General features: G+C 41.8%; 1 protein-coding gene across 1 annotated transcript; it reads left to right on the top strand.

Moving 5' to 3' along the window:
- Window positions 1–1,410: 1,410 nt before the first annotated feature.
- Window positions 1,411–24,539, top strand: prss12 (serine protease 12). The gene is made up of 13 exons (XM_035179963.2): window positions 1,411–1,905; window positions 3,303–3,441; window positions 4,532–4,704; window positions 4,914–5,061; window positions 5,639–5,817; window positions 6,781–6,922; window positions 7,013–7,233; window positions 10,852–10,993; window positions 15,808–16,013; window positions 16,567–16,645; window positions 17,147–17,269; window positions 19,935–20,230; window positions 23,279–24,539. Exons 1-13 carry the CDS (start codon window positions 1,416–1,418, stop codon window positions 23,599–23,601), a joined length of 2,661 nt encoding a protein of 886 aa, XP_035035854.2. The 5' UTR covers window positions 1,411–1,415; the 3' UTR covers window positions 23,602–24,539.
- Window positions 24,540–25,844: the final 1,305 nt, after the last annotated feature.

Here is a 25,844-nt window from a genome sequence, read left to right as displayed (position 1 = left end):
CTCCACATTATGCAAGAACTATTTAGGGAAGAAGCAGGCAGCTGGTATGCTGTCTGTAATGGAGTGGCCAGCGCAGTCACCAGATCTCAACCCCATTGAGCTGTTGTGGGAGCAGCTTGACCGTATGGTACGCAAGAAGTGCCCATCAAGCCAATCCAACTTGTGGGAGGTGCTTCAGGAAGCGTGGGGTGAAATTTCTACAGATTACCTCAACAAATTAACAGCTAGAATGCCAAAGGTCTGCAATGCTGTAATTGCTGCAAATGGAGCATTCTTTGATGAAAGCAAAGTTTGAAGAACAAAATTAATATTTCAAATAAAAATCATTATTTCTAACCTTGTCAATGTCTTGACTATATTTTCTATTCATTTTGCAACTCATTTGATAAATAAAAGTGTGAGTTTTCATGGAAAACACGAAATTGTCTGGGTGACCCCAAACTTTTGAACGGTAGTGTATGGGATCTGTTACATGTAAGATATGTACATATATGTGATCTGTTACATGTATGATATGTAGATATGTGATCTGTCACATGTATGATATGTACATATGTGACCTGTTACATGTATGATATGTACATATGTGACCTGTTACATGTATGATATGTACATATGGGACCATTTAGCAGCCCGATTAGAGCGCGTCGTCCGTCAGATGGAGCGGTTTATCGAGCACCGACACCGCCCACCTCGGCGAGTTTCGGTGTACGCCGGCTTCAAAAACAAAGGATTGTGTTTTTAATGGACGCTGCGTGATGATGTCACCAAGAAGGGCGCTTTAGTTTGACGTTTTGTCATGCCTCGTCCAATCAGAGACCACTATATTGTCGGCATCTATGGTAGACACTAGGAGGGCTGTAAATAATAATAATAATAATAACAATAACAATAACAATAATAAGCACAACATATTTTATAAAATATGTAGCCTGTAATAAAACCATTAGGATGGAAATAATACTGACCTTTATTAAAAACAGTAAAAATAAAACTGACTATTATCAAGAACAGTAAAATTAAAACTGACTATTATTAAGATCATCAGTAAAAATAAAACTCGATAATAAGACTCGTGAGAAAATCATCGTCTTCTCTAATGTGGCTCAAAAGGCAGGACTCCGTTAAAGTGGTCACCCATAATAATAATAAGAGCAATACATTTTAATGAACCCATATACGAATATGACCAGATTAGATTATATTAGATCCGATTGGATCAGATTAGATTATACCTCGTAAAAATAAGCATGTTGGCTAATTCTCAAAGTTTCTGTACATGAATCATATACATGACTATTTATCAAACATTAAAAACCTCATGGTGGGTTCTGGTCCCTCTGTATTCACCATATACTTTTACTCTGTTGGCCCTGAACAATAAACGGGTATAAAGTGCCGTATGGGGAGGGGGTATGTTGGTGTGTTGTGGTCTGGTGAAGCTCCACGCTGACTTCCATCGATCCGCCTCGGTTTGTCCTCACTCCTCGTCCCACGGTTGTAGGAGCGATGACGCTGCCTGGTCAGCGTCTCCTCAGCCGATGAGAGAATCGGATGAATATCCTGCTGTCACCATGAATCTGACGGTTCTGGATCTCGCGGTGAGAGTCGCGCTTCTGGCCGCGATCTGCGGCTCCAGCAGCGTGCCTTCATTCATCCTGCCCTTCACCGACTGCGTCCAGAGCCGCGGGAAGGACGGCTTCTACCGGGGGGCGATAGACGTCACCGAGTCCGGCAGCCGGTGTATGAACTGGACCGAAGTGGCCGGCTTCAGGGAGCGCTACCCGGGTAAAGGGATCGGAGAGCACAACCACTGCCGCAACCCGGACGGCAGGATCCGACCCTGGTGCTTTTTCAGGAACCAAAGAGGCAGAGTGGACTGGGGTTACTGCGACTGTAAACAAGGTAAACACCCAGGCCCGTGTACCACACATGCAATGTTGGGTTTTACAAGGAGCCATCATCATTCCATCTGCAGAAAATATTATAAACTAGACTGCATGTGGTCTGTTTACAATGAAGTGATCACCAGGGTGTACAGGCTTATTAAAATCTATACTTTGATATTAAAATATTTGTACACAACATCATCTGTAAGTGTCAAATGTACAGTCTTTTATTGACAATATGAAAACATGGAGTCAAAGTGGGACCCACATCCCTGATGGAAAGGGGTACAGGGCAGAGGGAGAGGTGAAAGGAGCAGAGTGTGGGATTTTTATCTGGCACAAGACAGTATCTGGGACAGTATTTATAGTCTTGACTGTGTGTTGGCACGTCATGGGTAGCAGATACATTGAATTGACATTTATTGATCCACATATGTAAGATATTAAGAAAACAAGACATGCATTCAAGGGGTGGTGTCCAGATTCTGCATCTTTCTTTGTAGAAAAGATAAAAAGGGAATATCTCTTTGAAGCAAGTTCAGTTATGACAACATGAGACAGGTAGCCACACGTGTGTGTGTGTGTGTGTAGTGCATGGGCATGCAACCTGACTGTCTCTGTTGCCCTTCAGATAGATACACAGCATAAACTAGGCTCATAACCAGAGGCGATCGAGCCTTTACAGTAGCCGCCCCAAACTTGTGGAACAGCTTTCCACTCCATATTAGATCTGCCCCTCTCTCTAGCACACTTCATTGTTAAATGAATTTCTCTTTGGCCTTCTATTCTTTTCTATTCTTTTATCTTATTTTATTTTTACTATTGGTATTTTGATGTAGTGCATGTTGCTGTCTTCTTGTTGTACCTTTTACTTTGTGAAGCACTTTGGTCCACCAAGTTGTTTTAAATGTATACTGTGTAAATAAAATTGACAATGACATACACGGAAATCCATGAGATTATCCCGGCAATAATCAAACACAAGCATACACGGGTCACCAAGTGTCTGTAATCACATCTTTCATATAAAAACGTCAGCCTAATTACCTTGGTTTGGGAAAAATAAACTAGAATGGCTCTCAGTAGAGCACATACCTCCACGAAGGAAACAGTCACCTTATAAACAGGAAATTCTGGATCTGCCCTCTGATCTGGATCAGCACGAAAAAAAGGTCATGGGTTCAACCCGACCCGTAGCACATCCCTCCACCAAGTTCTGTGGTAATCCGTCCAGTTGTGTTTATGCATTCCTGCTTACAATTGAAGCAACAAACAAACAAATCAACAAACAAAAGGACAGGGGTCAAAACATAACCTCTTTGGTGGAGGTAATCAAAGTATTCGAATCAATGATAGAATCACTTGTGTATCACTTGTGTTATTTTACCCCCCAACCCTTTCTCCATCCTGTAGGCTCTGCGCGTCTGCAAGGAGGCCGCACCAAGCTCGATGGCAGGGTGGAAGTCTATCTGGGGGGAGTGTGGGGGTCGGTCTGCAGCGATGACTGGGGGGACAAAGACGCTGCAGTCGTCTGCAGACAGCTGGGCAAGGGGTGAGAGAGCACACATGCACACACACACACACATGTGCCACAACATACACAAGTTGCCGCTCTCTATAACATATGTATTCAGACGCAGGTGCAAGTACGATCCACATCCAGCGTATAGATTGTCAACGTGAAGCTACCTCAGACAGATGGCGAGAATGCAATGGAAATTTGTCAGGGAATGTGAGAAGGTTTCACAACGCAACTGACGCACACATTCATTCATTCATTCATTCCCTTGTCTTCACTGTCTTTGTAGTTTCCTTGAGTGACCCTTGCATTCCAACCCCCAATTCCCCGGAGGTATTTAAATACCTTTGGTGCTCAGCTATTTACCTTGTTACCAGCTCTCTCTTTCTGTCTGCCCCTCTCTCTGTCTCTCACACACACACACACACACACACACACACACACACACACACACACACACACACACACACACACACACACACACACACACACACACACACACACACACACACACATACAAGTAACTGTGGTCATGAGATTCTGTCGTGCCACAGCAGCCACTGATTTGCTGCGTCTCAAAGTGTGTATGAGCTGGGGTGTGCGTTTGAGAGAGCGTTGCGATTTCCCTGGAGAACAGAGACCGTCTGTGCACTTACACATGTTGACACAAGCACCAGTGCTGGCACGCACACTGACATGAACGCACGCCTGTTTGTGCATATTCACACAGGAGTCAATGAAACGCCACAGTGGGAAGGAAAGAGGGCAAATGTCAGCCATATGTCAGCTGGAATCGCTGGTGATGACTTTCACGTGGCCGGTTATTGGAAGCTGTTGCGTGTAAAACCGCTGACCATATTGACCCTGGAATGGCAGATCCTGAGCACACAGATGCCTCAAGGTTACTGTGACCAGGCCAATATCTTTGCTCTGAGATGAGCGGCTCCAGCTCGCTTGCAGGATTTACCTTTGATGATATGAAAAGTGCAGAGCAACAGTAATTAATAATTGCTTTTAAGGATCTTAACAGCTCTTATCAGATGAGTCTGGTCTTGCTGTTCGATGTCAAGAAAATATTTCAAATGAATAAAAGTAAGTTGTTTGCTTAATGATGCCGTGGCAGGATCTCAGGTCGTGGACGTGCAGTTGCCCTGTTTCGTCCGAACATGGCCAAACTCCACTGGAGGGCGGTCCATTGTGAGGGGGCGGAGCCAGACCTGCTTCAGTGTCCTAAGACCACCTGGAATGGAGGAGAGTGCTCTATGGCTGCAGCGGTTACCTGCACCCAACAGCAAGGTATAGGGCCACCTATTTGAGAAATATTGTCTGTGACGGGTGGATAAATGTTTGCATGAATCTACTGAAATCTAATGACTGTTTAAACTGTGCAATTCTACAACCCATACCAGTCTTTTATTTTAAAAGCATTTTTTAAAAGCCTGCATAGATTCTTTAATTAGATAACTAGTACATGTGCGTATTATTACTGGTTTGTGTTTCACCAGAGGTGACACTCCCTATAAGGTTGCTGGGAGGTCGATCAGGGTCAGAGGGCACGGTTGAGGTCTTCCACGCAGGGCAGTGGGGCTCCATATGTGACGACCAATGGGACGACAGTGATGCTGAGGTCGTGTGTCGACAGCTGGGACTGAGGTGAAGGGGAACCCGCATGCATACCCGGATATGAATGATTATGTCCATAATAATTCCAACCAATAATCAGCATAACGGAAATGTATTTGTGAGTATGAGCAAGTGAGGAAAAAGCGTGAGAGAACGACAGAGTAGGACGCTGAGATGCGTCACTGTGGGTGTTTAGCTGTCTGTCTCTCTTTTCTCTCCGTCTCCAAAAGTATGACAAGTATTCTTTCCATTCAGACACACAGAGAGAGGAGCGAGCACTAAAGAACATCTGGAGGTCCCATAGTGAATCAGGCTTATTGTTCCTGCTCTGATTCTAGCACCACAGAGATATGAATATTAAGCAACACTGCACTATGCAAGGGTTCATGCAGGCATTTTTGTTGTGTGCCAACGTGGTGTTGGTGTTGCAATGTTTGCATAAGCACAGATGGTTATTGTGAGCAATTTTGCAGTGGTAGATTTGACTGTTGGTTTTGTGCATTCAGTTTAAAAATAAAACAAATTCACACTGCATTCTGTAACCAAGAGATAGTCATCTGTTTCATAACACGAAAACAAAGCCTTTGTCTCCTCTCTGTCTTTGCAGCGGTGCAGCGAGGGCATGGGGCCAGGCACATTTTGGGAAGGGTTCGGGCCGTGTGTGGCTGGACGAGGTGCGTTGCACAGGCAATGAGCTCTCGCTGGAGCAGTGTCCAAAAAGCGCTTGGGGGGAACACAACTGTCTGCACGCTGAGGATGCAGGAGTATCCTGCAACCCTCTTCTAGGTAGGCCAACACGTCTCAGCATTAACAATGCATATTCACAAAGTCATGCAAACATATTTTACATACAGCGATATGGAAGGCCCCTCCACAAACACAGGCTTAGCTGATATAATAATAATGGTTACATTTATGTTATCTGGTGCTGGAATTGCCACTTTTTGCATGTTGGCCCAAAAGGAATGTGTTACAAATGTACGTGTAGTTATAGATGTAGTATGTGACCGTTTCTCCTACAAGTCAAAATGTCTGCTTTGAGAGGGGTATGGAAAAGTGCTTTCAAGAGATAAAAAAAAGAAGGATGAAAACGGCACCTTCCCCAACAATCGCTTAATCCTGGAGCCAGTGAGGCGCTGGAGGGCAGCTTTTAGAATATCACGTCGTACCGAAGTGACCAGGCCTGGAAATATGGGGCTCAAACATTGCTCAGCCTGAGCTCACAACGTGGGACAGGTTTTGTGTAACTTCAGCACACACAGGAGTCAAGGGGACTGATGTGTAAAGGCAGTCTTAAGTACTGAACCCTTGCTACAGAAACTGGTTTCTCAGAATCCCCCTGGAGTTTTTTTTTAACATGACTGCCACAAGGAATTAAAGAATTAGTAATGTTTTTTTCCAGACTTATTGCAAATCAGTTAAAACTAGAATGTCGCTCAGTAGCCGAGGCCGAACAGTCCCCTTAAATTCAATCAAGCTGCACCAAATGTTCAGCAAGACCCATGCATTATTCTCTAGAAAATCGAGGAGAACATTCTATTGCTCAATGTTGAAGAAAATGAAAATGAAAAGAACCTCTTGCATCTGGGTTCTTTCTTCGTCCATGTCCCATCCTTCTGCCAAGTTTCGTTATTCTTCTGATGGAAACAAACCAAACATTGGAGGAATGGATAGGGGTGAAACCTTCTTGTGGGAAAACTTGTTTTAGAATAAGATAATATCTGTCTGTCTGTCTATCTTGTTCTCCAGATGGTAGCATTAGGCTGGTCGGGGGTACAGGGAGCCACGAGGGACGTTTAGAAGTCTTCTACGGTGGACAGTGGGGGACAGTGTGTGATGACGGCTGGACAGACTCAAACGCACAAGTAGTCTGTCGACAACTTGGTTACAGGTAACACAAAGCACCAGACCAGCGCATATTCGGGACACATTTCTTAGCATTTGTGTGTGAACGTGTGGGTGGGCCTTTCTCCCCATACAGGTTAGGCGAGACGCTGCCCTCTGAAGGACTAGACATCACCCCAGTCCCACGCTTTGGGGTTGGGTCAGGTCCAATTCTTTTGGATGATGTGAGCTGCACAGGGAAAGAACCCAGTCTGTTGCTGTGCAACAAGAGGGAGTGGCTCCGTCATGACTGCACACACCATGAAGATGTTAATATCGCCTGCAGCCCCGAGCGCAATGGAGAGAGTCTTCCTACGAGTAAGACAGAATCTTATCTTACTGTAAGACGCACTTAAAAGGTTAAAGGTAACATGGGATCTGAAGACGGGTGAAGCAGACTCTATGCAGCATTTCAAATACTGCTTCTCTATGTGATTACATACATGTTAAACTGTAGATGGTCACCGTGCTGGGAATTTGAAAGACAAAGTGATTACCATAGTGCTAGTTTGTTTGTCAGTGTGATGTCCACGTGGGTGTGTTTGGATATGAAAGGAGGGAGGTTTACAAGTTAACATACATGTGTGGACAATCTGGACTAAATCTCTCTGCCCAAAGTTTAGGGAAATTAGTTGTAGCTCAGGCATTTACCTTAGTAAAGAGTATAGGTGTTTTGTAGTTAGAGTCAGTCATGGCACATATTCAATATTCAGTATCATGTGCAATATTTCAATTGATTTCAATATCATGTGTAATACTTGATTAATTTCAGTTTCAATAGCACCAATACTTGCTCATGGTGTCTCTTTCGACAGTCTTGATGAACAAGTGGAATCAGCAATGCTCGACGTGATTACTAAAATGCTCTTTATTCCTGTTTGAGAGATTTGATTACTTTAGAATAACCAGCTTCTCTCAGGATCCAGCAGGATTCTGCATAAAACCCACGACTTAAACATCTTAACACCGGTTACACCACACGTCAGAGGGCAGAGCAGACTTTGATGTTGATTTTTAATCACTTCTATAGCACATATGGGACCAGTTTCAGACCACTAATGAGCCTTTAAAGCCACATTAGCAGAGGTCCACCTGGCATCCCCTTCCTCTTAGACCTGAAGGTGAGGAGTAAAAACTATCAGGGTTCACATCTGGGCCCCTCCACTGTGAAATGACTGGCTGGATTATATCAGGCAAATTTATTCTGCATCTCGTGCAAAATCTCTCTTAATAACACTTAATATAAAACCTACTAATACTGTAATTATTCATATTTTGCTCTACCTTATATTTCCGATGGTCCTTTCTATTATTATTATTATTATTGTTATTTATTATTATTATTATTTGATATCAATGCTATAGATGTATATATGCAATTTATAATAATCATAATTATACATTTTATATAATACTACTAATAATAATGATTATATGATTATGTATTATATAGTTATAGTTATTATTAATATAGTTATTGTTATTATTATACCTGTGTTTAGGCAGTCTGCAATATGTAACTTTTTCTTTTTGTAAAGAACGTGATTAGAATTTGATATCAATGGTATATATGTACTGTATATATTCAATTTATAGTAGTAATAACAATTATAATATTATTATCAGTAACATTATTTGAATTAAATGTCAGTGACTGAGAAGAAGCCCAACCTTGTATTTGGAGCACAGAGGCATGTGAGGAACAAGTAATCACATGATGAAGTCCCTTCACTTCATAAAACCAGTTAATGGTAATATGAGCTGATCTGAAATCTCTTTTAATTACATCTTGGAAAAGCCTTCTCCAAGAGGCCGATAAAGGAGGATAACGAAAGTCACGCTAACTCCAAAAGGCACAGCTGTCGTTTACATTCTCCTGCCTTAATAACGGGGACACTTTTAAAGTCATCATGACTATATGGACCTTCGTCCCCGCTCATGAATACCACACACCAGTGGGCTGACCTGTTGGCACACCATCACATAACACATGACTGGTGTTACTTTAAAACTGCACTTTTATAGGACGAGACTGGGGGTCAGTGGTGTGACTGCTTGCTGAAATAGACAGGAAGTGTTAAATGCTAGCGCCATTAATCAGGCTTATGTCTTACAGCCTCCAGACGCTAATAAAGATGTGTAAGGACAGAGCTGGACAGTACCAGTTCAGCTTAGATTTCACTTACTGCACAAGTGTGCTCATTTCTCGCCGACTGCTCTAATTTAGAAAATATGAGTTTTGCGATGTCAGGTTCTCATTTCCTAAGTAATGTACGTTGAATATATGTGACTGTTTTGAGCACAGACTTCAGATTGAAATAGCTGTTTCATTTGTTTGGTTTAGGTAGATTATATTGTTTGGCAAAAGCCGCAGGGACACACACTTGCCCCACAAACACCCACCAAAGAATTATGTCATTACAACGAAGCATTTGTGCATGTGTGTATTTGTGTTTTGAGGGTTGTGGGTGTGTAAATCCCCCCTAACATGCCACAGGCAGATTGTGTTGTTTTTGGAAAAGGAGAAAAAGCAGATAAGCCATGGCTATGCTTTGAACTTTGCTTGTGTTTCTAAGTGAGGGGACAAAGATGAGTGTTCCTCAACATAGAAGTAAACACAACCACAATTAAGTCCACTTACATTAATCATCCCTTCTGACAATTCTTAGGTCACCAAAGAAAATGTCTAAATGTGGCCCGTCAACATAAGCCACAGAGAAGGACTTCAGGATTCACCGAATACCACTGATTTAATTGAGGAATCCTGCTTTCAAAATAATGGTGAAATGTTGCACCTAAAAACAGCAATAACGAGTTACCAGAGAGTAACTGGAATGGCACTCAGTCGAGCACATACCTCCACCAACAGTCCCCTTATGAAACCACAATTATAATGCTAGATCCAGATGTTTATTTGGATCTGCACCAAATTAAACGTACTCAATGATATCAGTGCCCTTTTTTCATCAAGAGCCATCAATTATTCTCAGAGAAAAAAAAAAAAAAAAGTTGAAAAATGCCCTCTCTCACATGTTGAAGAAGGTTAAAAAATTTTTTTTAAATAAACCTGGATCCACTCCCTGATCCAGATCAATTTCATCTGTTCTTTCTTGGTACATGTCCCATCCTTCCACCAAGTTTTATGGAAATCTGTTCAGTTGTTGTGTAATCTTGCGCACAAATGAAAAAAAACTAGCAAACACCTAGGCAGAGGTAAAAAAATGTAACGTCAAATAAATCTTTCTGTGTTTTTAGCTGCTGAAGAAAGCTGATTCAAAGGCAAATAAATACTGATTGACCTGGTACTTGGCAAGGGTGTAAACTGATCCAGAGACTGTTCACACATGGAAAAGACATTAGGATCCACTTAAACAAGATTACTGTGTGTGTGTGTGTGTGTGTGTGTGTGTGTGTGTGTGTGTGTGTGTGTGTGTGTGTGTGTGTGTGTGTGTGTGTGTGTGTGTGTGTGTGTGTGTGTGTGTGTGTGTGTGTGTGTGTGTGTGTGTGTGTGTGTGTGTGTGTGTGTGTGTGTGTGTTTAAATGCCTGGGCATGAAATGATGATGGATTGTTTAAACCTAAAGCTCAGACTGATTTGATCAACAGTGGGAGCTGAACGCCATTAGAGAGTGAGCGAGAAAGACCGAGAACAGGAGTTTGTTAAAAGCTGGGCCAGTGAAAAAACAACGATATTTTATAGTGATAGGAGCCTCACAATTTCCCTTCAAGGACATACAATGGGTTACATGCATGAAAACAGACGGGCGTTGCGGCCACTTCATACTGTATGTCGCAAATATGAGTGCATATGCCCCATTCATTAGACAGGTTGGCCTGGAGGATCAGGTTTGTTTGAGAATGTGTAAAGTGCCTTGGCCTGCGAGACTCCTAGACGTCTGGTAACTGCTATCTACTTTATGTGTGTGTGTGTTCCTCAGATGTCCCGGTGAGGCTTGTGGGAGGAGAGAGCCCGAGAGAAGGCCGGGTGGAGCTCTACCTGTCTAGTCAATGGGGGACTGTGTGTGACGATGGATGGACTGATCGTGATGCGGAGGTCGTGTGCCGACAGTTGGGCTACAGGTATGTAAGTGTGTGCATTTGTGTGGGAGTGGCCTCTTTGACAGACTCGCACTCCTGGGTAACATGAACAGGAATGCACCAGATGAAAGATCTTCAAAGTTGTCTGCAGTATGTTGTTCTGGATGACAGATGCATTGTAGAGCTGCAAATATTTATTATCTACATTTTTAGACGACTAAAGCTGACAACAGAAATCTTAAAAACCCGACTAATTTTGAAATCAGGTTGCGTCGCGCATTAGAGGAGAATCTTCGCAGATATTCTCCACTCTGATCTCAAACATGCACACACTACAGGATATTATTAAGATCATGGGTCCAGAGGGATTGACGCACGGTCTCACGTCACCTCTTTGTTCTGATCTCAGGAGGAAGATGGTGCAAACAAAACAAACACGACAGAGACTTGCTCTATCAGAGCAATCAGCGACTGTATTTTCCAGTTTCCAAACTTGAAATAATATGCCGTCAATTAGACAGGGACCAAACAGGTTTTACTACTAATAATACTAATAATGAGACGTAATAAGTTTACTTTATATCAAATTACACAAAGCAGGAAATGAAACACTTTTCATTCTGCTGTAATTCAAAACCACATTCTGCCATTGTTGACCTGAAATACAATATTCTTATGCTATTTTACCAAATGATACTCTAATTAGAAACCACATAGATCAAAATACTCGATAAGACACCGTCTACCAACTAATGTTGTATTTAGTTGATCTTGTAACAGACAAAACACTGAGACAATACATTGATTTGGCTTAAACATAGTTCCACTTTCTTTTTTCCGTTGGCCTGTAGCCATCCAACTTCATATCGCAGATTGTTATTGACCTTTTAAAGGCTGCTATGTCCAATAGGGACTTCTCCCCAGCTCTTCTCTTTGTCTGCACAGTTGTGATCGGTCTTAGACGACACGTTGTACGGGCCTCTCATTTTTGGAAAGCCTTTCCTCACTCAGCTCAACTCAGCTTTGCACCGCACGGTGTTTTGTAATCGTCCTTTCATAAGCTCGACTACATACTACTGAGGTAATCATCCCCAATTTAAATCCTAAATATCAAACATGTTTGATAATTATCAGGGCTATGCTTCTGCGGCCAGTCTCTAAGAATAGCTCTGTAACCCCTCACACTAACAGATAATCTGAGCTGAACATCGGTCCAGACGAGGTTCCAGACTAGATTTACCTCGGATTCTCAGGGGGAACCCAATTGAGGTTAAATCGGCCTGAAATTCCTGTGGTCTGAGCCGGGCTTTAGAAGATTGAAATGACTTTATGTTGTCCCACCGACAGTCATAACCTATACTCAGTTCACTGTCATGGAAGGCTGCTGATATTCAGGTTTGCAGTCTGCTACACACCCTTCCTTTCTCATATCCTTGTCAACACGTCAGGATGTTGAAATAGAGGTGAAATGACGGAGTTGAAAAGGCCTGTGACAGTTCAATGTGATCACTCAATACAATACATTCACTTTTAAGTGGATCCAGACTTCAAACTCTATTCACAAGATCAATCACCATTTCTCAGACTTGGCATCTGTCTTACACCCCCTTTACTCCGTCTGTTTTTCATCCTTCCATCTTCACAGTCCTTCTCTGTTTCCACTTTACACACCATTGCACATGTCTATGGTTTCAGGCTAATATACGGTGGAAAAGCTCCGGTTTGCCTCGAATCTTTTAAAATAGCAATGTTTGATTAATAAATCTTGAACAATCCAGTTCACTTAAGTTTTTGAGCACGTCTTGGTGTGCAGCCAAATATTTTCTATTAAGGGTTTGAGCTGTGCCTTTCCTGCAGTGCCAACATAAACATCCAGTTAAAGGGCAGGCCGATTGTGTCAAAGCAACATTCACAGTGACAGACATGTCGTGGTGAAACAAAACTACCTCATCTCATTCTCTCTCTGTCCAATTATCATTTCCTCCGAGACGCTGTCCCGTTTTCCATAACAACGGCCACGAGACGGCGAGGGAAAACCGTACCGTAACAAACTGTCTTCATTCCCCTTCTCATCACTCCTCAGCAAGGGAAACTCATCCCGTACTCGCCCAATTTTCTGTGACACATCTGTGTGCAGATGAAAGCCACATCTGGAGAGCATAAGCGTGAGAGAGACAGAGAGAAGCGAAGCGTGATGGAGGCGTGGAAAAGCCGTGTTAGGGTCATCGTTCTGTCTCGCTCAGGGTGTGGTGAAAGGTCATTACATACACAGTAGGTCTCCAAGGGTTGGAGGTTGCTCTGGTGATAAGAAAGAAAAATAAATATATATATATATATATATATACACACACACACACACACACACACACACACACACACACACACACACACACACACACACATATTGACTTAAATAGATTTTTAGAGGTTTACTCTAACCTTAACCATAGTCACTACACCTTAACCTTAACATGTCTTTACCTTACAATTTAATGTTTTACGTTATGGTGATTAGCTTTTGGTTCCCACAATGAAAACAAGATCCCATAATATGACTGTGTAAATAGATTTAAGTCACTACAGCCTGAGTAATGCCTGAACTACACACACACACACACACACACACACACACACACACACACACACACACACACACACACACACACACACACACACACACACACACACCGAAGGACCCACCTGAATATGGACTCTCTCACAAATACACACCGAAACCTGCAGTGAGCGCCACAGCACAGCATAGAAAAACAACACAAAAACACAACAGGTAAACGATGTAAAGCTAGTGGACAAAAACAGCCGTAACAAATGTTTTCTGAATATTGAATAACAGTACGATTGTTTCATACATCTTCTAGGTGCTTCAGTTAAAGTTATCACTTTTTTATGACATCTTGAAAACAAAGTTTTTTGTCTTCATCACCTGAGATTTAAGTTATGTCAGCATCACTGCACCATGAGCGAAGTTAAGTAGAGCCTGTAATGTTGGCTCACTTGTGTCTCTGTGTTACAGTCAATTTAACTTGGAAGTTTGCCCAACAGGCACTTGTGCCTACAGCTCTACATTCCCTCAACATTTTTTAATCTGATCCAACAACAAAAATGTTAAAACATTATTCAGAGCTTAAAGGAACATGTTTGGCTTTGATATCTGACTTAAGCTGTTCGTAACCGGAAAAGATTGTGTTGCGTTTTTGGTCTGATGTACAATAACTGTATTGCCACAGAACCACGCAGCCTGGAGGTGTGTGTGCATGCTTAGCACCGCACAGGGAGACACGGATACAACACAAGATGTCTGAATAAGAGACATGCGGTTCCCAGTGGATGAGTAGTGGATACGAGACCCGTCACCCACCAAACCTCGGGGACGCAACATGAGATCCTCGCTCTCAGTTATCCATCAATCTTAATTAAAATCACACTTACAACATACAGAGGCACACAGACACGACCACAGCCGACATGTGTGTGTGTGTGTTAGCTGTTTGCTAATGAAAGTCAGGGGTGAGATAGTGATATGAATACTCTTGCTGTCAGATTGTAACAGGGGCTTTGACCTGGTTTGCCTCACAGCCTGAGAATGTCAAAACATAACATCGGCACTCATATATGATCACTGCCTATATCTTAATGACCAAACACATCTTTATGACCAAACACATAAGCTCATAAACTAAACAGAAGCCTTATGTAAACCCTGTATTCACAATATAAATACCAGAGATTACATCAATTATCTATGTCTTCTCTATATGTCATCTCATGTGTCTTTACCTTCCTTTTCAAGGGTTAATGAGACAAGAATGGTCACACCCAACTAAGTACTACTCACATCACAAAAATGTATGCATGTCATGTGTCACTGTTTCAAGATGTTGGCTTCAGCTATGACAAGTAATTTGCTGCATGTAAACCATACTACAAGATAGTGACTTCTGAATCTCTCTCTCTCTCTCACACACACACACACACACACACACACACACACACACACACACACACACAGTCATGACATGACTTCAGATTTCTGAGACTTTGAACCTTTACCCTAACCTACAATTAAACATTAAAACTTGTCTCCACCCTAAAATGGAATGATTTAGGCTGTGGGGACTTGTCCACATATTGTGACTGTGATTCCCCCACAACATGAGTACTACCTGCATAATCTCACACACACACTGAGTAGTTCAATATTTATATTCAACATGTTGCAACTCAACAAAATGATTAAATAATTAGTGCTGTCGACTACCAGTGTAATAACAGCCTGAAATTATCAATTGTACTCTGACTACACTAAGTCTCATGGAATTTTAGATTACATGGTAGATCATTGTAGCCTGAATAGTCAGCATCAATTATAACACCTAGTTAAACATGTTGTTCTTTTGGTTATGTGTCATAATGTGCTTACAAAAAAACGATAATAAACTATTAACCTCATGAGTCATAGCCTTCACATTCAAAAGCTTCTAACAAACACAGACACCATTTCTCTAATGTTGGCTTTTCTCCAAAGATTTCTAGTATATTTAAAAGTTCTGTATAAACTATATTTAACTTTTTCCCCTTTTTATTTGTTGTTTATATCTGTGCTTAAACTATATGTTGTTGCTCTTGTGCTAGTTACTATGCTGCCTAACTGATAACCCATGCTTTTATTGTGAATCACTTACATTACATGCACACTGAATAACATGCTGACTCGCTTACTTTTCCTCAGTTTGTTTTATTTTCAGGTGCAATATGAACATAACAGTTTTAGAACTTTTGAAGGACAGTGGTAATAACGTGTGCGTCTGTCCTGTGTCTGTCTGTCTGTCCTCCAGCGGCATGGCAAAGGCCCGAGTCATGGCGTACTTCGGCGAAGGGACGGGGCCCATCCACGTTGACAATGTGAAGTGCGGCGGCGAGGAGCGCTCGTTAGCAGACTGCATCAAACAGGCGCCCGGCACGCACAACTGTCGCCACAGTGAGGACGCTGGGGTCATCTGTGACTACGGTGAAACACAGGCCGGCTACAAAGAGGTCAAAGGTCAGTCAGTTAGTCAGGAGTTTATCCCATGTGTTTATGTTGCTCTGAAAAAGAAGACACAATGGATGAGCAAACTGTAATTTGTTTAGCAAACAGTTCCAGTATGTCATATACACTGAGAAATTAATGAGAAACTAATTACAAAAGGAAAAGTCAAGAGGTACCACTTTGAGAGGGAAGCAGGGGCGACTTCAGTGTGTGTGTGTGTATCCAGATGGTAAAATGTTAAGAGCTATGTTATTGCTTCACTCCGTCTGTCACACATCAGGACAGGCTCATACAGCCCTATCTGTTACCAGCACATATGCTATTACTACCATTTCTCATGTGCACATACAGTGAAAAGTAAAACCAGTGCGCACACGATCTGTTATATATTTAGTTTTCTTTATTCTAGGCTCACATGCAGTAGTAGAATTGATTACGTTTTCGATCAGTCTAAATATTTAATAAAAGCAGCCTCTGAGTCCAAGTGTATGGTTTAGCGATCATCACCCTCCCACACACACGCTCTCATATACACACCCAATGGTTTCCCTTGTGTCTCTGTCAGATCCTGTCAACTCAATTTGCGGTCTGCGGCTCGTACACACTCGCCAGCGCCGGATCATAGGAGGAGAAAACTCTCTGAGGTACGCCAGAGGGGGACAGGAGGGATTAATAACAGCACAGAGAGAAAGGCTGCCAGAGACACATACAGTAAAGAATATTGGACGCATTTTCAACTCCACAAGTTTCAGATGGAAAACAGCTGATCTGAAGCTACAAGTGAAGAAATATTCAATTTGTCTGTACATGCATGCAAATATTCCTTGCCTTCTCTTCTCGTGTGTGTGTGTGTGTAGATGGGGACCTCTAGATTTACATTTCTTTCAACAAGCCCATAAAGTAACTCAGATAGATACACAGAACTTTAATGTCCTCCAAAATATCTCATGAATCATATCTGGATAAAATACACCCATTGCAGAGTCTGAGTAGGAGCCTTTTGCTTTTGTTAAGGTGTGTGGGTTCGGTGTTTACATTTTTTGTGCTCTTTTTTGTGTGTGTGTGTGTGTGTGTGTGTGTGTGTGTGTGTGTGTGTGTGTGTGTGTGTGTGTGTGTGTGTGTGTGTGTGTGTGTGTGTGGGGTAGGGGTGGCTGGCCATGGCAGGCTGCGATTCGTTTGCGAGGCTCTCGAGGAGATGGGAGGTTGGTGTGTGGAGCCACGCTCATCGACTCCTGCTGGGTGCTGACCTCGGCTCACTGCTTCAAGAGGTCAAACACACGCACACACACACACACACATCACCTTGTTAAATAGTGTGTTTGGACTCGTCTGTATTTATTGACATGAGGTTGTGTGTATATTTTGCATACATTTGCTGGCCCGCTTATGCAAAAATGATGTTTTAACTCAACTGCACAACTTCCTCATTGTCAGACTTGAAAATACAGAGGAAAATCAGAGGCCGGAGAACCTCAGCAGAGCAGCAATCAGTGGTGGTTTAGTTGTGGTGCAGGTGGCAGGGAAGCAGCCAGAGTTACTTCATCCCAACTACATCTGGTCTGAGGGGCCTCCGCATGGCGTCACCAACTTGCAATCCATCACCTAATTCATACAGCAGAGAAAGCAGCAGTAAGACTCCATGCAGCAAAAGAGAAAATTAAAACAACGCAGAGCAAATTTGTAAACCACTGAGAAATTGAGGGTTTTGCACAAACCAGAGCATCTGCATTTGATACTTGAGCAGTACATTCAAGGTTGTCAGACTCAATTTTGTGGGCTCATAACTTTTTGTTATGTTCCCAACTATTAGTGCCAGTGTTTGGGTTCGGTAGGAAAAGCAGAACTCTGTGCAGACCCTGCAGCTCCATTGCTATAAATCATGATGTTTCCACATCATTCATAAAACCCTCTCCAGTACCATTTCTTCAACCAGTCCCAGGCTTTCCCACTTTTCCTGCTTATAAAATAACTTCTACTCTGCGAAGTGACTTCCCCATTGTCTCCACATCGAAAGCACACAAACTATGCTGCTAATTCAAAGCATTTGGCATTCTGCATTCCAGACGTTTAGGGCTGATTAATGGAAACAGTTCACCACCAGTGTCATAACTAGAATGGCAACAATGATAATAATTATGATAATAGTAATAAATCATAACAACTTGTTCTTTGGGTTAGGAGTCATACGCTCATAAACTAAACAGAAGCCTTATGTAAACCCTGTATTCACAATATAAATACCAGAGATTACATCAATTATCTATGTCTTCTCTATATGTCATCTCATGTGTCTTTACCTTCCTTTTCAAGGGTTAATGAGACAAGAATGGTCACACCCAACTAAGTACTACTCACATCACAAAAATGTATGCATGTCCTGTGTCACTGTTTCAAGATGTTGGCTTCAGCTATGACAAGTAATTTGCTGCATGTAAACCATACTACAAGATAGTGACTTCTGAATCTCTCTCTCTCTCTCTCACACACACACGGAAACTAACAGTTATAAAATGATCTCTTAAACGTCCATTACTTGTTAGTAGGTGAATAATAACTGACCCAAGGTCAGTGATCACATGTTGTCACATATTAAACCTATTTATACCGTGTGGTTTTACAGCTGGGGCCTTTCCAGCAGTAACATAACTCCAGCAGATTTTTAAACGCTTTTAGCAACAATAATGTGTGAACAGTCACATTCACTATCTGTTCTAATTGGGAGATGATAAGTTAAGCACAGGATTAAGCCTGTTCTTTTCGTATCTATCTTCATAAGCTTTGTGATTTAGTGGCAAAACACGTGCTGTGTTTAAGTGTGGCTGGTACGTAGATGGCTGGTCAGCAGCGTCTCCGCTCTGCCAGGAACGCCGTGGCATTCCCGGGTCAGGAGATCTTTCCGGAAACACTCCACCAGTTGTAACCGGACACAAGAGAATTGGCTCGACAGCGAGGCCTCCTTCTCTCACTCTTCTCTTCTCACCCGCTCTATTTCCAAAAGGCCCAAATATGTCCAACCAGTAAACAGAACTCACAAAAAACACTTCCTCATGTTAACCTGTGAGTCATAGAAGCACATAAACACACAGATGCAATGACAGATTAATTATAATCATTCCTGCTGATACTCATTCTCTGTCATACTCCTACTCATTCGTTTAGCCCCTGAAAGTGTGGAATTTGGTGCTGTAAGAGCAACTATGCAGCCTGCGTGTGTGTAGTTAAATATTTATGTTGGTTTGATATTTTCTTATATCATCCAGGTTTGTAGTTTTAGTTTTATACAGTTAAAATATATTTTGTATAGTGTGTCTGCTATATTCAATTATATTCTGTTTTGGGCGCTTTTTTGCGGCTTTCTTGCGTGTGTGACATTGGGTTCTCACAACGGGGCGGGGTCTATATGTTGGACACGAGTCAAACGCAAGAAACACCCCACAGACATAATACAAGTGGCCATTGTAATGTGGAACCAAATGGAACGACCACTACAGGTGCGGATCCAGATGTGTTGAGCATTGGCGGAGGTATGCACTCCAAAACTAGAAAAGTGTTTCACACGCATCAAGAGGAGATTTAAAAGATAAAGCCTCGTGATTACTTAAAGAGAAAGTAAGAAAGTTTTGGGTAAGCTTTGGTAAACAGGTGACCCCATGTAACCCATGCAAAAGGATCTCAAGACTTTTCTCACAAGAATAACACCATGAAGCCTGAAACATATTCCACTACTACAGGCATCTGGTACAGATTTGGTGGCTGTGCGCTCGGTGTAACAAGCTTGTGCTTGTCCAACTCTAGATGAAGTATTGCTGAGGTAACCCCTGCAGGAGCTCGTAATTTTATTGTTCATGTTGCAGCAGTGGGGGAGCGCTCTTGCACACACGCCCTCTGTCTCCGATGGTCTCCCTCAACTCAACGCTTCATTTCTCTCTGCAGATATGGAAACAGCACCAAGCAGTATAAAGTCAGAGTGGGCGACTACCACTCCCTCGTCCCGGAGGAATACGAAGAGGAGTACGGTGTCGATCAAATCGTCCTCCACCCAAGCTACCACTCGCATAGCAACGATAACGACCTGGCCTTGGTGCGTCTGTCGCCGGGGGCCGTGGGTCAGTTGCCCGGAGAATGTGTGTCATTCAGCCGTCATGTCCTTCCCGCCTGTCTGCCCATGAGGAAAGAGAGAGCGCTCAAACAAGCCAGCAACTGTCACATTACCGGCTGGGGTGACACAGGTGAGGATATGTTGTTATACCTGGCACTCAGAACAAAGATTAAGATCTTACGGATAACATCCAAACTAGATTAAACTACTGTAGGGTAGGGCCAAGCAAAACTCTAAGACCTACGTTATGACAGATGCACTTACTGATAAGGGGAAAACACAAAGCTATAAATATCCTAAAACCTCATTTCACACTGGGAGTAAACTGTGATGAGAAACCACTCATGACAATTAAATTATATTATATTTTGGACACTTCTTCCTCATGCACCCTCACAACAGCCTCCTTTGTATAGAGGAGAAATTACTGGCATGATTCATTCATGAGAAAACTAAACTGGCAAACTGACATGGACAGGTGAAGACAATACAAACACTTATAAAACTTGTGACGGGAACCCAAGATGAAATATGTGAAACTAATCCGGCCGGGGCAGCTCATCACAAAGGTGGCTAAAAAAAGACAAGAGCTAAATCCACCATGGATGCACAAAGGCATTTCAAAATAAAACTGAATAAATGTACTTTTTTAAAATTAAAATATATAACGAGACAATTGATTTAAAAAGGCTTTACAGCTCAAAGTCACTGTCTAGTGGTGTGAGGCCTTCATACTTACCATCTTGAAATAAAGGGAAAAGCAGAAAAAGAATGACTTAAACTGACATTTATAGCATTGGTTTGTCTATTTATCTATTGACTATTCACAGTTTTTAACCAACCAAACAACCGACCTGCAGACTCGGGAAGTCCATACAATTTTTTTTTTTTTTTCAAATAAGAGATATACAATTTCACCTTCTTTTATTAGAAATATTTTGTCAAAACAAACTTTAAAGCAGTGTAACAATAAATAATGCAGAAGAACAGTATGGTAATAAAATTAAAGAGTTATACAACCTATTTGTCATATAGTTAGGAATGCTATGGTGATTGTAGCACATTGTTTTGTCCGTGTGACTGACAACACATTTAAATCTGTTCGTGATCTTTATGTCGATCATGGCAACTTAGTCATGAAGGACTACAAAAGGCCACGTTTAACACGCATCTAAAAGCGTGCTCTCTCTAATCTGTTTGTGTGACTGGGACAGTTTGTTTTTGATTGCTGTGATGACAACAGTCTATTTACACAGTGTGTGATTGTTTAGCAGCACTTGGCTGTTAAACCTGAGACTAAATGTCTGCTCTGCACAGCTGCTTGCACATGGCTATATGCCACCCTGATATCAAACGCACACATTTCACACATACATTACACTATGAAGCCACCACGGATAGTGAATCATGCTGTGTGGTCACGGTGACAGTTGGGGGGGAAAATACCACCCCCCCCACCACCACAATAAACGTTTAGCTTACTGCAGCAATTCTCTCCAGCTTGGTTGTGCTTTCCAACTAAAACAATTGTAGGTTCACAAGTGGAAGCACCATGGATCACGCTCTTGTCACTACTGATTAGCGGTTTTAACCTCTGCAGACATTTCGGGCCACAGGGTGAAACTCAACTCATGTGTGTCAGAGGAAGCAAACAGCTGTCTACACCGTTCACAGGCCAATAACAGAGTTAGCTCCGACCAGGTCTGCATGAAGGGACATATATTTTTTATAAAAAGAGACAGAGTGATACCATGTTTAAAGGATGACCCTTTACATTGTTCAATATAGTGGTACCTCTAATGATACACTTTACAAAGTTTACAAAGCCCTTCATAGACATGAAAATACATTACAATGGATGGAAATATAAAGCCATTTTACTACCTGTCATGCTGGAATTTCGACCTCTTTAGACTGTTTCCCCTTCTCCATACATCTTGGAAGTACAGTGAGTGAACTTGTGCCACAAACCTCTGCTCTACATCTTTCCTGGAATGTGAGGAAACCTGCCTCTTTTGAACTCTGCCAGAAACCTTGAAATTAATTTAGCTCTAAATTAAACTGCTTTTACCTGAAAGAAGTGAGACATCTGCCAGAATGGGATAATTTTGCTCAAGTCAACAGCAGCCTGCTGCTCGCTGGCAAAGCAAGGTAAAGCGTCCATGTGGAATGCTGCGAGTTTCATATCCAAAATCAATGATCCCGGCTAGCAGCGCTGCCATGTTGTGCATTTGGAGCCAGAGCCTGTGCAGTAAAGATCGTAGTGTGAAGCCTCTGTATCGACGTCCCACCCATACAATCAATTGCAAGTCAGTCTCAGCTGTCAATCATGATGTCTCACCCCATTTTAATAGCAAATAACTAATTAAAACCAAACTTGCTCGAAAAATGAACAGGAGTTTTAAAATGACAGAAACCATCTTTGAGAAAAATGTAACATCTACAATTTATGACCTATATTGTAGCCAGGTGGCGATACTCTGGCTTCACTTTTGATGAGCCCTCATGTCGGCCATTCTTACGGTCTTTGTGTCAGGTGATGATCTTGTGACTGATGTCTGCATAGAATTTCCTGGGTATTTATTTGGAAGTTCAGTCAGACAACTCGCGTTCAAACGTTTATTGCAGCAGGATAACAGGTTTACTGTTTGGCATCTAGGCTCCAACTTAATCACTACCCCATATGATTACACAGGAATGATGGGAGTGATGAGCAAATACTTGTAACCCCCCCCCCCCCGTCGGAGCCTACAGGTGGATGCTGGGGTGGTGGAGGGGCTGAAGCAACTGGTAGCAGCAGTGCGATGAAAGGGGATGATGGGAAATTTCTCTCTGCTTAAATAGACCACCTGATGAGGTGGGTGTGTATTATAGATGGCTGTGGAGAGTGAGGTATGTCACATGATGTATGTCACATGATTGGAGCAGCGCAGCTCGAGTTGGCTGCCTGAACTAGGTCGCCGGCGTCGCTCCATTTGTGGAAACAACCAACCCAAACTTAACTATTCATTCTAAAAGTCAGAAGAAGAATAAAGCAAGTTTTTAGGCTTGAACCCTCCCTCTAGTCTTCACTTTCAGAGTCTGACCTTAACACGTACAGACAAAAATGCTCTCACACACACACACACACACTCTTCCAACTTTCCAGTTTTAACTTCAACCTCTCTATCTCTCTCAGGCCGGTCATACTCCAAGACCCTGCAGCAGGCCCCGCTCTCAGTGCTTCCCCGCCGCCACTGCCAGCAGCATTTCCACGGCGCTTTCACAAGCCGCATGCTCTGTGCCGGCAGCATCCAGGCGGAGAGGCGTGTGGACAGTTGCCGTGGCGATAGCGGAGGTCCACTGGTGTGTGAGCGTCCAGGAGGGGGCTGGGTAGTTTACGGCGTCACGTCCTGGGGTCACGCCTGCCGGACACAACAGTCCCCCGGCGTCTACACCAAAGTCTCTTCATTCAGCTCCTGGATACGCAAGGTGATTCGACGTGATGAGAAAAAGCGTTGAACAGGGAACTGTTGAGCCCTTGATCAGAGAGAGTGACTCTATTGATCAGGTGACAGCAGATTGGACAATATCTTACATGATGTTATAACCTGATAATCCAATGATGTAAGTTATAACCTGACTTTCAAATGCAGAGCACAACGCTGGACTTCTCCGCCGCTTTTCAAATGTTTTTCAGAGGAGGAAGATCTTCCCCCTCATCTACGTCATTAGCACTTATTTTACTAATTTGAATATTCTCATGGGCTGCAGGTATTTTTTTATGATTTCAAACCTCATTTCAAGAATTTGCCATAACTTAATATCATGTGTGATGTTTTCTGTGACATTGCATACCACACTGTCATGCATTTTTGTTTCTAGGAATCATTTCTTGCTTTTGTTGTAATTTATGATATTATTATGAAAAGGGACCACGTACAAATACAAACAAGCATGCATACAAAGTAAGCAATGGCATGGTATGAATTTGCAGACTTGCACGAAGAACTCTCATTAGGTACTTAACGCATGTTGTTCGGTGCTTTTGTTTCAAGCACAACAGTCATATTGACATCACAAGTGAATTATGTCTTTAAACTTCAAGTCACTCTGGTTATGAAAAGTTTCTCCGTCGGACTTTTTGTTTTTTGTGTAAAAGGCAGATTGCTGGTCTTGGTAATTACTCAGGCATTTCTAATTTATATTCAGTCAGTATTTGTCCTTGTGTCTCCAACAGTATTTCTGAGTGTTGATTTGTCATATTGACACTGTCATTTCATGTTCTTTAGTCTTGGTGGGATGGTGACGTGTTGTCGTGGTTTTTGACTGCACTGAAGGAAGACAATCTGGTACACTTGAAAACAAACACTACACTGCCTTCTCTTTTGGTGTTTACTGACTCTGTTATGTTTTAATACTGTAACATTTCTTCATAAAATAAGATTTTGTAGAAAAACTGGTGTGTCTAACTTTGTAAATACTTGAGTCACATCCTCTTGCTGTAAACTGTTAGTGTATAAACTCAAAGTGGTTACGTTTCTGTCATTCACACAGACATTTGAAGTTGACAGCAGTTTGAACAACAGACTTCTTTTAGCCTTTACTGCAAACTGTTAAAGTGGGCACCACCGTGTCAGACAATGCGTACGCACACACACTCGCACACTGTCTCACTGGTATGTCACACAGTGACAACAGGAAAGGCAGCCAATCTCCTGAGAACTGGGACCAACTACTACAATGAGAAGCTGCATGAAATCTTGGAAAAAACGTACATTACCTTTAAAGTACATTCTCCTGGGATTTGATATTTTGTATGCGTTTAAAAAAAAAATTGTTGAATAGTTATCATACATGTTTGTTTCAAATGAGATCATGTTATGTATTTGTGGTACAGTTTATATCCTCATAGGACAAATAAATATATAAATATATTTGTATATATATATATATACACACACACACAATATATATGTGTATATATAAACACACTATTAGCTTGCTTATTTTAATGGTACGTTCTTGTATCTTATAATGACGCATGCATCATCAACCATATGCCAAGATTTATGTTCAAAGGTTGTTGAGAACAATCATAGAAAGAATAGAGTTTGCATACTCTGGATGGTCCGTGCATGACGTTTAATTCATCTGCAGTTGTTCAAGTTGCTTATCGAAAAATTTCACTTTAGGTGGGGGGGCTACCTAATTTCATTGTCTTGTGACAAGATGCAAATAAATGTGTAAGGTTTGGGATCTTATTGTTCGATATTCAATGTTGTCTTAACGCTGTTAATGTTTCATCACTGGATTTCCTTGTTCAAATTTCAATCCTCATATACAGTTGTTTTGATCAAAATTATATTATTTTTATTAACCGGACACAATAGTTCCACACTATTGTAAAAGGTATTTTGCACAAACATTAACCTCCATGTTAATTTTTTGTGCAAAATACCTTTACAATAATGTGGAACTATTGAGTCCGGTTGATACAAATGATTAAATGCTGACTGTTTTATGAACTAATGAGACCAGAAGGTACAACATGCTGCATTCAGATGTTAAAATATGTCAAAATGATCATTTATCTGCTTTTACTTTGACTGAATCGATTGCCTGGTTTCCAAGAACTTACAGCTCCAACATCTTTGTTGTATGACAGCACCCCCAAGTGGTCATTATCACACATTATGAAACAGACATTTATAGGAATATTTATAAATCTCTATTATTGCAGAAAATCACACAACAAAAACATT

Source organism: Hippoglossus stenolepis, chromosome 2 (genome assembly GCF_022539355.2).
Source record: "Hippoglossus stenolepis isolate QCI-W04-F060 chromosome 2, HSTE1.2, whole genome shotgun sequence".
NCBI lineage: Eukaryota > Metazoa > Chordata > Actinopteri > Pleuronectiformes > Pleuronectidae > Hippoglossus > Hippoglossus stenolepis.
This window is presented reverse-complemented; position numbering and strand designations above follow the sequence as displayed.